This window comes from Sinocyclocheilus anshuiensis, unplaced genomic scaffold, assembly GCF_001515605.1.
Source record: "Sinocyclocheilus anshuiensis isolate Anshui unplaced genomic scaffold, SAMN03320099.WGS_v1.1 scaffold261, whole genome shotgun sequence".
In the NCBI taxonomy this organism is placed as follows: domain Eukaryota; kingdom Metazoa; phylum Chordata; class Actinopteri; order Cypriniformes; family Cyprinidae; genus Sinocyclocheilus; species Sinocyclocheilus anshuiensis.
In genome coordinates this window covers 371,207-384,456 of record NW_015536515.1, presented here as the reverse complement: position 1 = coordinate 384,456, position 13,250 = coordinate 371,207, and the positions used below count along the sequence as shown (strand labels likewise).

At 34.4% G+C, this 13,250-nt stretch overlaps 1 protein-coding gene across 1 annotated transcript; it reads right to left on the bottom strand.

The window, feature by feature from the left end:
• Nucleotides 1-6,178: 6,178 nt before the first annotated feature.
• On the bottom strand, nt 6,179-7,861 carry LOC107692403 (phospholipid-metabolizing enzyme A-C1-like). The gene is made up of 4 exons (XM_016491444.1): nt 7,720-7,861; nt 7,503-7,632; nt 6,411-6,664; nt 6,179-6,251 (listed from the first exon to the last, which is right to left on the bottom strand). The coding sequence occupies exons 1-4, from the start codon at nt 7,726-7,728 to the stop codon at nt 6,186-6,188; spliced, it is 459 nt and encodes a 152-aa protein (XP_016346930.1). The 5' UTR covers nt 7,729-7,861; the 3' UTR covers nt 6,179-6,185.
• Nucleotides 7,862-13,250: the final 5,389 nt, after the last annotated feature.

Genomic DNA, 13,250 nt, shown 5'->3' with positions numbered 1-13,250 from the left:
TTTCAGCTTTAGTTCAGTCATTTCTGTTTACATTTCCTGTGAACAGCATCTGTTACTGTTTGCACTTAGTGTAAGTAGCCACTGCCTTTTTTAACGCCACACTGAAGAAAATAGCGTTTTATTATGATTTTTTTATTAACAGCTTTGCTTTGCAAAAGAAAACCAATAAATAATCCTTTGCATTGTAATAAAGCAAATCATGACTTCTTTCTTCAAGAATCATCAAAAGTATTATGTTTGCTAGTAACATATTGATATTTGTAACCAATATTGGCCAGACCAATTACTCTAATTGGCAATTTTTTGATTAGCGACATCAGCCAATAAATCAATTCAATAACTGGCAGTTGTAGAATCGGATGGAGATTTTTTTAAAGTGTGTGTGTACATACTCTGAAAAATTATTTTTCATTTCATATCAGCACTTCTGTACACGTTATCTGCTATCAATATATTTTATTAATGGGTCAGTAAGAATTTGTTTAAAAAATATGTTGCATAAAAAAATGAAATACATCAAAAGTGACAGTAATGACATTTATAATGCTACAAAAGGTTTCTATTTTAAATAAATGCTGTTCTTTTGAACATTCTATTCATCAAATAATCATTCTAATCAGCATATCTGAATGATTTCTGAAGGATCACGTGACACTGAAGACTGGAGTAATGATGCTGAGAATACAGCTTTACATCACAGGAATAAATGACATTTTACAATATATTAAAATAGAAAACAGTTATTTTAAATCGTAACAATATTTCCCAGTTTTACTGTATTTAAGTAAATGCATAATTTTATCAGTAATAATCTAACTCTTAGTCAATAATTGTTTGATTTCCACCTTTAATACGTCAGTTTTTCATCAATAAACCTGAACTCTTAAAGCGTCCACTATTAATTAGTCTGGTATTTCCCGAGGAGGAGCTGTGATTACAGTCACCACGTCTCGTCCATAAAAACAGCAGCCGCTTTCTTTGTTAAAGCAGGCTGATTGCCTTGACCTGAGATTGCTGTTTCATAATGGAGTGTAGAGATGAAGGCAGAGCGCCGCTACAACCGCTGCGACTGCTTCATTTCAAAAAGGAAATTATTTCACATACAAAGGGGTCATTTTCTGCAGTAACAAGTGACTCGCTGTTTTCAAAAGGGACAGACATTCTCCTTTCATTTAGCCTCCGATTATGCTCTGAGTGTCAGTGTCTCTCAAAAGCACAAAGAACGTGTTTAGACATCCTTCCTGTTTGATTCAAGATTCAAGTTAAATTTCTGCTTTGAAAACTCACCGTAGTCTTGCGAAAGAGATAATTGTACTTTCTGGTTAGCGATTATACACTTTAATTATTTACCAGGGTTTCAGGCAGTTTCAGTAATGATGGAATATTTTTTTTGATGTTTAAATGCTTCCTAATTAGCATGCATGGATAACATGGAATTTAGGGTGTATAATTTATTAGCCAGTTTTCAGATTAAAAACATGTACTTTGACTCTTGAACTGTCTGAAAATGCCAACTAAACAAATAAAAGTTGCTTTATTCTGCTGTTAATACAGCATCGTGTTATTGGTGTGCCTTCTTTTAAATATATGCAAATATTATTTTAGCATGTACAGTTCCTGTAAATATTTACATGTACCTGCTTTGTCATAGGTTTGATTCCCAGAAAATGCGCATGGCAAAATGTATACCTTGAATGCAGGTTGCTTTGGATAAAAGCATCTACCAAATATGCAATTTTTAGTATATTTACAGATGTAGGTTAACTGTCAGATGCACATTTGCATGTGATACGCATCAAAACGGCAAAACAATTCAAATGAAACCCAAACTACTAAATATAGCTATATTCACTTAGTTTATAACTTAATTTGTTTATAACATTACAACATCTCACTCTCATATCAAAATCCACCCACATGTTTGTTTAGATCTGTTTTGACTTTTACACTGTGCTTGCTCTGTGCATATTTCTCTCCTGATTCAGACAATATGACTTCTTCACTGGAGAAGGCAATGTTATGAATAGAGGACTTGTATTTTAGTGGGACGCAACAATTTACAGTTAAAACCATGTTGATAGATTTGTTTCTCATAATCACAAGACGTTAACTGATGGACCGGATTTGTGTGGGTTACTTGTGGATTATTGTGATGTTTTTATCAGCTGTTTGGACTCTCATTCTGACGGCACCCATTCACTGCAGAGCATCCATTGCTGAGCAAGTGATGCAATGCTACATTTCTCCAAATTTGATGAAGAAACAAACTCATCTGCACCTTAAATGGCCTGAGGATGAGTAAATTCTCAGCAAACTTTCATTTGTGGGTGAACTGTTCCTTTAATGTAGATGTTAAAAATGTTGCAATGATAAAAACTAGATTTTTACATTTTCTGAAGTGGTAGTTGCTTCATGGATGCTAGGTAGTCAAAGTAAAAATAGATCAGACTCGTATTTTCAAATCGTAATTCATCATTACAAATCGTTCAAGATCAAATCGTAATTTCGATCATTTAGTAAAGTAACAACACAGTTCTCCTCTACAAGACGCATCATTTAAGGAATCATTCGTGCCTGGAGCATCAGGTGTTTGTCAGTAGTAGCATGTAGTATTGTGTTCAAATATACGAGTGATAGGCTAGTAATACTGATTCTTTCCCTGGAATCGCACTACTAGCTTGTGTCAACTGATCCATGTAAGCTGGCTGGATATTATCCAGACTCTTTGAAAATACATGAATGTGATGCTCAGACATGATGTCCAACCTCTTAGTGCAGCCACTCAAAAACACTCTCTGCTCCATTTCTATGTCCATTTATCCTAAAACATGTCATCATGTCAGTGTAAGTTACCATTATAACTAAGTTACTATTAGTCCTCAAGCAGTTAGTGCATTCCCTGTGTATATTTCCTTTTGATCTTGGGTATAAAGCTGTTTTTTAAATCCGTAATTATTTGTGTTTTTAGGAGCTATTAAGCTTAAGTGATTGTTTCTATTTCCATTCGTCCAAAAGACAGTAATGAGCGAGGAGCTTTTTCATTTACGTGTGCTGGTGTAATTATTTCCAGTGACGTGAGAGATTTCTTTGAGCTCTAGCTTTGCTCTTATGTGTTAATGCTGCCTCAATGAATTTATTATGCGATTTAATCTTGCATTCATATTGCAAACATTTGCCAAGCTGTGAAAACAGTGATTATGATTAATACAAAATCCCTACCTTTATATTAAAAAAAGCCATTTATGTGCTGATAAATTGGTTAAGTCCATAAACAATTACGTATCCATTTATCTGAATACATGAACTGGAAAGCTTGCGATTAAAGTCCATCTGAAATGACACAGAACTCATTCTGACAGAGAGTATAGCCTATATTTGCTGCCAGTATGACTGTTTAAGTTTATTGACTTTCTTAATGCAAGACATGGCAATAACATTTATTATTATTATTATTATTTACTTTTTCTCGTTTTCCTACTTTTTGATCTTGGGATGGTGATTATCTCGGAGGTTTATTGTTCCTCTTTATTGTTCTTATCGTTGACCTGCTGTCAAAAGGTTCGGCATTACATATAACCAGGGCATAAAGACTTTGAGGATGTCTCATTGTTTTACATTAATTTGTATGAATAGATTAATGTTTGAAGTGCGATCTGTTGTGGTTGCTCGAGTCGACACGCCATCGATCGTCAACAGTTATTGGCGCCACTAGCTCAAATCAATGCACGCCATAATCTTAAACCTTTTCTACACAAAACTCGAAATTATTTTTGTGAAATATGTGTGATTTGTAAATATATAATAAGTGATAGGCCTATCTAGGTTCTGTCGATGAATCGTCCGATAGTTCGAGCGGCAAACATTTCAGTTACTATGGTTACCGAAGGCGAGCGGAGTCGCAGACGTCATAAATTTAACGCGGATGAAACGGAGGAGCGACTAATACGGCACGCACTGTATAAAGGCCTATAATATAGATCATACAGTTTACAACTCACAACTTTCAAAACTGTTTATGGAGTTTTTGTCTACTGAAAGTTGTTTTTTTTATTTTCTCTCAGCAAGACGTTTCGTCAGCTGAACTATCCGTACAGTAGTAAACGAGAAATGTTCAAGTCCACTGAACGCATGTACTTCTATCCCTCAGCCTCGTTTTCATTCCTGTCAGAAATTAAATATGGCGGTATCCTTACTAATGTCTATCGAAAAACACTTTGTAAACGCATCGGCTATTCCCTGATAGCACACGTAGGCCTACATCACGGAGACGTCTATTTGACGTCTGCGAGGCGTATTTGCTCATCTGCAATACGTCTACAGGACGTTTCCTTTCAGATGTCAAATAGACGTTTAGAAAATGTCTTTCAGATGTTTATGATTTAGAATGCATGCTTAAATCTGGACAGGGCTTGCTTGTTTGTTTATAAAATAAAAAAGTAATATTTTTGGCAAATATTAAAATTGAAACGAATAAGCCTCAGGCTGAAGGGAAAGTAAATTTCTGACTAATATTTAAATTTGTTTGATGATCTGAAACATTAAAGTGTGACAAACATGCAAAAAAATAAGAAATCGGGAAGGGGGCCAACACTTTTTCACACCACTGTATATATATATATATATATACAAATTTAGGGAAAACAGTCTTAGCTGGATATAGGCTACAGCAGTCGGCTTAATTAAATGTCCCAACAGGCAGCTCTCTTTTAACACAGACTTTTAAGAAGGGATGGATGTTTGCTTCAAGTGATAGGCCAGGTAAGTGAAATTATATTATCTTGCTGTATGTATGTCGTTTTCTTTACGTTTTCTGACTAAAAGCAACCAAAAAGCCATTTTAAAGTGGTTAAGCAAATAGTAATAATAGGCTAATAATCGGCAGGGATCCCAGACCAATACAATTAGTGTGCCTCCTCTATTTTAAAACCCACTAGCCGCCACTGAATGCATGTAGCCTAAAACTGACATCTTAAAGATGTCTATCAGAGGTTTGTACACAGCAGATGCTTTCCAGATGAAGCGATCTTTAACAGACATCTTGCAGACGTACGTGTGCTATCTGGCATTATCAAATAATAAAACTGACTTGAATAAATAGCGGAAGATATTTTGTGTCCATTATCGAGTGCACCTACCGTATAAGAGGTGGAAACTTCCCTTAATGTTGGTATTTATTGTTAGTCATATGACCTTTTTCTTCCCCCCTCAGATTAGGGAACTGTCCCTCTCACACCTACAACTGCATCCTTTTCCGTCATGCCACAGTGAACACTAAGATCATCCAAATACAGCAGGCTAAATACTCTTCAGTTATGTTTTGCATCCACCATTGATTTCAGTCTTTCTCATGATGATTATTCGCCATCTGCAGGTGTCAAATTGTGCTTACCGGCTTGCTGTCTAGTTTCTAAAGTTTTATAATATATTCTAAAATATTTAATGAGAATTAACCAATTAAAAAATAAATAAAAACAACAAAAAACCTAAATAAATAAATATTTAAGTTAAGCTTTAACTGGAAAATGTGTTTTTATAATGCATTGATCAGAAATGACTCGTAAGTTTGGTTGAAGCCATTTTAATAAACACTTTCTGAGTTTTACAAATTGTTAGTTGGCATTGAAACATGGCACATGAAAACTGTAGATTTATATATCAAATTTATATTAATCAGAAAGGCCAGAGACATTTTATTTCCTCAATTCTATGTATTAGCTATGAATGAGAAACGCACAAGATAGCATATTTTCTCTCCAACTACAAAACTTAAAAAATAATAAAGTACATTTTTGTGAAAGAGACATTTTGCTAGTTAATGTAGATAAATTGGTTGACATTTAATCGTTCCTGCTGTTTACCTTCTTTATTCGAAGTCCAAAGCAAACTATAACTCTCTGTCGCTTCCTTCTGGACACATAGACATATTGAAAAGTGAAAATATTCAGATGCCAAATACATTTACAAAAATAAAAATTATGTAGCTAGACTTTGTTTAGATTGTATTTAACACCAAAGTTGTAAAAAAAAAAGAAAAAAGTTATGCATATATTTGACATATTTTATTATTATTATTATTATTATTATTTATAATTCAAAATAGTATTATTTTTTTAGGAATTATTTAAGAAAGAAATAGCTTTTGTATGATCTTGAAGTCTTGCGTCTTCATGCAGAAGATGTGGCTCTTAAATCTTTTTCTTCTCAAATAAATCTTTCCAGGTGGGTACTATCTTGGAATAGACTTTTTCAATCTGGAAACAGTTTTCAGAAAAGTTACTGAAAAGTTCTTGACTATCAGTGTTTTCCAGAATTTTAATATGAGAGTTTAATATTGACACTTTCATCCAAGTTAGACAGGTTGGTGTCATAATGTCAAATTAAATGCATATTTTGTGTACAAACTGTCTTACCTGCTCTGACTTTTTAACCCCGTATCGTAACATTGTGGCCTGATGTTCGCTGTTGTTGAACAAGATGTCAAAGGTGATGGGTTTCGTCATGATGTCATCGATCTCTGGCTTGATGAGAACGTAGAAATCTCTTGGTGGATGCTTGTCATCCAAGTAGTTTCTTACCTTGTATTTCTTCCCGACTACATCAATCGGGTCTAGCTTTACAGAGGCATTTATAGCTCGGCCGAAAAGGAGGAGTTTGGTGTCTGAATCTTGAAAAGAGATGTAATGAGGACAGTTATAAGATTTCATTTGCTGGCTCAGGTCTTCCAAGATGTAGATGAGTTTGTTTCTTCATCAGATTTGGAGAAATGTAGCATTGCATCACTTGCTCACCAATGGATGCTCTGCAGTGAATGGGTGCCGTCAGAATGAGAGTCCAAACAGCTGATAAAAACATCACAATAATCCACAAGTAATCCACACCACTCCAGTCCATCAGGTAACATCTTATGAAGTGAAAAGCTGAGTGTTTGTAAGAAACAAATCCATCATTATTTTTATTTTTTTAAACTTCAAATCGTTGCTTCTGTCTAAAAGACACGTCCTCTATCCATAAAACTTTCTCCAGTGAAAAAGTTGTCTTGTCTGAATCAGGAGAGAAATATGCACAGATCAAGCACCTTTTATAATCAAAACCAGTCCAAAACAGCTCTAAACAAATATGTTGGTGGATTTTGATGTGAGATGACTTTTCCACTGGAAGCATTATTATGGATTATTGATACATATTTTGACCGAAAGCAACGGTTTAAAGTTAAAACGTCTTAATGATGGATTTGTTTCTTACAAACACACATCTTTTGGCTTCTCAAGACATTAACTGATGGACTGGAGTGGTGTGGATTATTGTGATGTTTTTATCAGCTGTTTGGACTCTCATTCTGACGGCACCCATTCACTGCAGAGCATCCATTGGTGAGCAAGTGATGCAATGCTACATTTCTCCAAATGTTCTGATAAAAAAACATCTATATCTTGGATGGCCTGAAGGTGAATACAATTTTCATTTTTAATGAACTATTCTTTTAAAAGATCACACAGACTCACCTCTCATGGTCAAATGGGCCACATAAGGAACTCCGTCTCTTTCACCATAGTAAACGGCAAAATGAGAAAAGTAACTGTTGCCAGGAAACTCAAGTATATCTCCGGGGTACAGCTTCGGATGAGAGTTACGCTGAAAGAAAACAAAACAGTTTAAAAGATATCATGAAAATAGATTTTAAAAGCAAGACCCGGACATCAGAACAAAAACAATGCTTACCAGTCCCATTGATGTCCACTGTGCTATCGATGCCTTTACCGTAAAGAATGCTGGAGACGTACAGCGAGTGCTTCATTAAAGAGCACTGAAGCATTAAACACATCTGATATCACAAATGTCAACGGGCAGATTTATGGTGGAATCCTATTAGATTATCAGCTACAAGAACAGTGAACTAGTGTGCTAAAGTGTGATTGTCTCTAAAAGCACACACCCAGGAACTATCCTTCAGTGCCTCGAGAAAACACATTAAAATAAAGCCCTTTATTATTGCTATTTGTGAGTGTGTGATGCTGGATATTAATATTTGTATGTCTGAGTGAGCAATTGGAATTCAATCAATTGCACCTGGAATTGCAGTGCTTTTTATTTATATTATGTCAATAAGTTTAGAAAGGTACTTCTCAGGTTCACTGATGCAACCAATTCGCAAGAGAGAGTTAAATAATAACTTCCCTTTTTATCAGGAAACATCTGCTCATCAACTTTAAGCAAATAAATCCAAAATGTAAAGAGCTGATAAATGCCTCGCGCTCATGGTGCCAGAGCTTCAAACTTTTCATGTGGTGTTGCCTCGTGGTTAAAGAAACCAAAACGTTCAAACAAAGTTCAAACCCTGTAACAGGTGACCATGAAACTATCATCAAATGGCAAATTACTGAAGCAGATTTCTAAAGAAATGATGGGTTATGTGGTTATGGTGTGTTGAGCTGTGTTATTCAGGGTGGCTTTCAGCACAGCTTAAGGATTCCGTAAAGTATCGTTCATGTTTGTGAGTAATTTAGATCAGTACTCCATTATCACAATTCTTTGCACTAGTAATGATGATGCTAGAAAACAGCACTAATGAGAGTAGTAACTTCTCGTTCAGGGAAGTCTGCAATAGCAGTGATACTGTAGTATAATTCAGATACTGTTATAATTTTCATGAATATTTCGAATTTTTTTTTAATATATTTTCCATTTTAATTTTAATTAAAGTTTAGTAATTTTTGTCATTTTAGAAGCATTTTTTTAAATGCTATTCTATTTATTTTTTATTTATCAGTAAAATTAATGATAAAAAAAATCTATATTAATTTATAAATATTTTAATTTTATTTTAGTATATAAATACATAATATATATTTTATTTTATTGTTTGCTTTAGTTTAATTTTCAAGTAACGAAAACTTTATGGTTTTAGTTTCAGTTAACTATTATAACCCTGTGCAGGTCAAAAGTGATGCTGGAAGTGAGGAAGAAGGCATGTGAAGAGCTCATCTAAAGACTGGGTAAAGAGATACTGGTGTGTTTAATGGTGGCAGCTGTCAGTGACAGAGCAGGGATCAGATGTGATGAGAGAAAGTTCTGTCTGCATGATTTATCGGTCCTGTTGTCATCATGAAGACACTCCACTGAACACATGCTCCGAAAGATACTTTCATAGCTCTGTCTCTCACACTATGACACACTCTCAGAAAAAAAGGTACAAAAGGTGTCACTAGGGCAGTACCTTTTCAAAAGGTACAATTTTGTACCTTTTAGTTACTAATATGTACCTTTAAGGTACAAATATGGACTCTAGGTACAAAGGTGTGCCTTTTGAAAAGGTACCACCCCAGTGACAACTTTTGTACCTTTTTTTCTGAGAGTGCAGACAGATCCTAATAGGAAACGTGTTTGGAAACAATGGCTATTTTCATATGGATTACATACGTACTTGTACTACTCCAGATATCGCTTGGTTCCTCTAGAGGCCCATCATTACACTCTTCACTATTAAATGTGATTCAAACAAACCGGATTTTTCCAATAGACATAAAAACTACTTTTCTAAATTTCAAAACTTCACAAAACATCATACCAGTGTTATTTTTGTGTCACTGAGATTCTATGATTTTTATTAATAGTTTGAATTAGTTTCCATTTGTATATTTTCTGTTTTCAGTTTATTGTTAAAGTTTTAGTCATTTTGTTGTGCGTTTTTTGTTTATTTATTTTTGTTATAAATATATCAATGTAGTTTTTATTCCAGTTTAGTTATTAAAGGAAAATAAGAAATGTTTTTTTTTTTTTGGCAGCTAAAATCAAATAAATTTAAGTTTAGTTTATGGTTTAGTTTTAGTTAATACTATACATTAAATGTTCATGCCTTCATCTTGTGTCTTAATGCATGATGCAAAAAAACTCGAAGGCAATCACATTTATTGGTATCATATTTAATCATATTAATGAAGTGGATTTGTATTAATTTTTCTACAGAAATGAAACACAGGCAATATTAAGAAACGTTGCAGGTGTTTCGTTATATTTCCCCTTTCTATAACAGTAATATTTAAATCATTTGTTATAGAAAGGAACAAACTTTTTGTGAATTTGAACTCAATCTATAGTTCCAGTTTCTTTAATATCGCTTTCCATCCTTTTGTCTTTTGTAAATTGTCTTCATCTTTAATGACATCATCCTCCAGGAAGTGACATCATTTTGAAGGAAAAACCTCAATGAGTATTGAATTCTGGGGGAGTGAATGTGAAATGAATAAAAAACAAAAGTTTTGAATTCTGGGAGTCTTTATATAACACCTGGCTATTGTTGTACATTTCTGAGCAATTTCATAAAATCTCAAATTACACAAATCAGTTTGATAGCATTTCAAAAGATGGTTAAAAATATGACAATGAACTTAGCTGAAGAAGTTGACAATCTCATGTAAGCAAACTGTTGATCAGATGGGCAACGACTAAATTTTTATGTTAAATTCAAAGTGTTACTTGCCATTTCTTTGTCATTTTTGTGCAATTTACTAGCATTGTTTCTATACCTTTCTTTTTCAGTATAGAATCTATAAATATGATTTTTTTTTGCACTGCAGCACATGACTTGCCCCTTTTAAGATGTTTGTCCTTCACAGGAATCCCTAAACAATCGAAGGTCTGCAGTATGAAGCTCCCTGAGCAAATGTGCACACAATTGTCATGAAAGGCCGGAGGAAGCAGCAGCGGTCAGACAGCGGCACGTCTGCAATTCAGATAATGTGCTAAGAGCACATGCCTTTCCCTCTCATTCTCCCAGGAACTCAAAGGATGAGAGACGGTGCCTAATCGTGTCCCAGCTGAATATGCCGGCCTTGGAGAGAGGTGACAGATTTCTGGAGGAGGAAAAGTTTTGTGGTCGACGCCACCTGCCGCATGGAGCATGTGCAGCAATTCACCAGCTGCTGCTTCAACTGCCTCTGAGGAGCGCCTGGATTCAGCAGCAGCTTGAGTCTGGAGCAGGGATTCCCTGGGTTTGCTCTATGCAATTGGTTAAAGTTATTTAGTGTGGAAACTGTCGACAACAATGTCACACATTTAAATGTATTAATATTGCAACCAGTCTCAACAGTTTTGAGTTACTATAGTTAATTAGAACCATCCAAAAAAAAAAAAAAATGTACAAATACATCAAATAAATAAATGTCTTGAAATAATAATAATAACAAAAATATTTGTTTAATTGCAAAAATATTTTAGCTAGCTAGTTTCCAAGGAAACATTTCTCATTTTTATTTGGTTTAAGTTGATGTACTAAAATAACTAAAAGTAAAACTGAAATAAAAAATTAAGAAACAAAAATGACAAAACACAACAAAATGAAAATAAAATGAAAAAAAAATCAAACTATTAATAAAAACTATAATAGTATCTCAGTAAAACTAAAATGACATTGGTTCCAACTATACTGTAAAAAGTCAACAGTGGGATCAACTCACTTCAATTGGTAAGACACAATTTTATTTTTTTAAATGAATTTTCCACTAAAGATCAACTCAGTTTTATTAGGTCAGACCAACATAAATGATTTGAGTTATCGATCCCATAAGTCAAGTCACCTTTATTTATATAGCGATTTATACAATACTGATTGAGTCAAAGCAGCTTTACAATAGTTTGTCAATGATGCAAGAAGACAATAACAGAGACATTTTTAAGCTAAAGTCAGTTCATTGATGATTCAGTGATGTCATCATCCAGTTCAGATCTCTTCCAATAGTGTCTGTGCAATCAGTCAAGCGTCCCCAACTAAGACAGTGGCAACGAACCAAAACTCCACATCATAATTCACATCAGTCTAATTTAATTGTACTTTTCCCCAAATTATTTACTTAATTTACCTGTATGCATAAACTTGACCATAATGGTATGACTGTTTTCTACAAATTACTTGCAAAAAATTGTGGAAGCTTATTTCTGCCACAGAATAAAAAATAAAAATGGTAATTGCAATTTTTAAATCTCACGTTTCGTTTGAGATCTGGATGTCTTTAGCATTTTCTTGTGCATGAAGTCAGTAAAACATTAATCTCATCATGTCCTGCTCTTACGTTTGCTCAGCTTTCATCCAACACATCCAAAGCCCCAGAGTAAACACCAACAGGGTTAAAGCAGAACATTTTCATTTCAGGTGTGTGTCTGCTGACTTTAAACATGGTGCCAATGTCAAATGGATAGTCAATCAAAAGTTGAATAAAATAAAATAAAATAAATATATAATAATAATAATTTTTCCTTGAAACACATGTTCAGGAGAACATCAAGCTGACTGCTTATTTTGCTACTTTTTTTTTTATTAATCAAAAATGTTTTTTTTTTAGAAATATAATTTTTGCATTTAAATAAAAATTCCTGACAATTAAGAATATTTTCATGAATGTCTCCAAATGTTTCACATTTTGTATGTGTGTGTGCGCGTGTGTGTATAGTCATTCTAATAAATAAATAAAAATATTTTACTCACCCTCATGTCATTCCAAATCTTTCTTTCTTCAATTAAAAAAAATGTAATAATTGTTTAGTAATTTGCATGCATGACAACTGAGAATATATATATATATATATATATATATATATAGAGTTATGCTATAGAGTTATCCCCTAGTTATGCTTGGAGACTTCAACATCCACCTAGATAAGCCTCAGGCTGCAGACTTCCACACTCTGCTTGGCTCTTTTGATCTCAAGCGAGTGTTAACTACAGCTACTCACAAATCAGGCAACCAACTGGACTTTATTTACACACGACACTGCTCCACTGATCATGTGTTCGTTACTCCACTGCACACCTCGGATCACTTCCTCCTCACTCTTAACCTCAACATGGTTCCTGACACAACACATACCCCTGTTAACAGTGCTACTGATACTTTCTGCTCCACTCGTATGTCTTGTTTAGACAGTGTCTGCCCCTTGTCTTCTAGGCCAGCTCGTACCACCTCTTCTGCTCCTTGGCTGTCTGATGTTCTCCGCGAACATTGTTCTAAGCTCAGGGCTGCTGAAAGGGTGTGGCGCAAATCCAAAAATCCTACTGACCTTAATGTGTATCAGTCACTCCTCTCTTTCTTCTTCGCTAATGTCTCCACTGCTAAAATGACATACTATCATAACAAAATTAACAATTCCTCTAATTTCTCGCATGCTCTTTAAAACATTTTCCTCCCTCCGTTGTCCTCCTCCTCCCCCTCCTTCATCAACTCTAACAGCTGACGACTTTGCCACATTCTTCATTAATA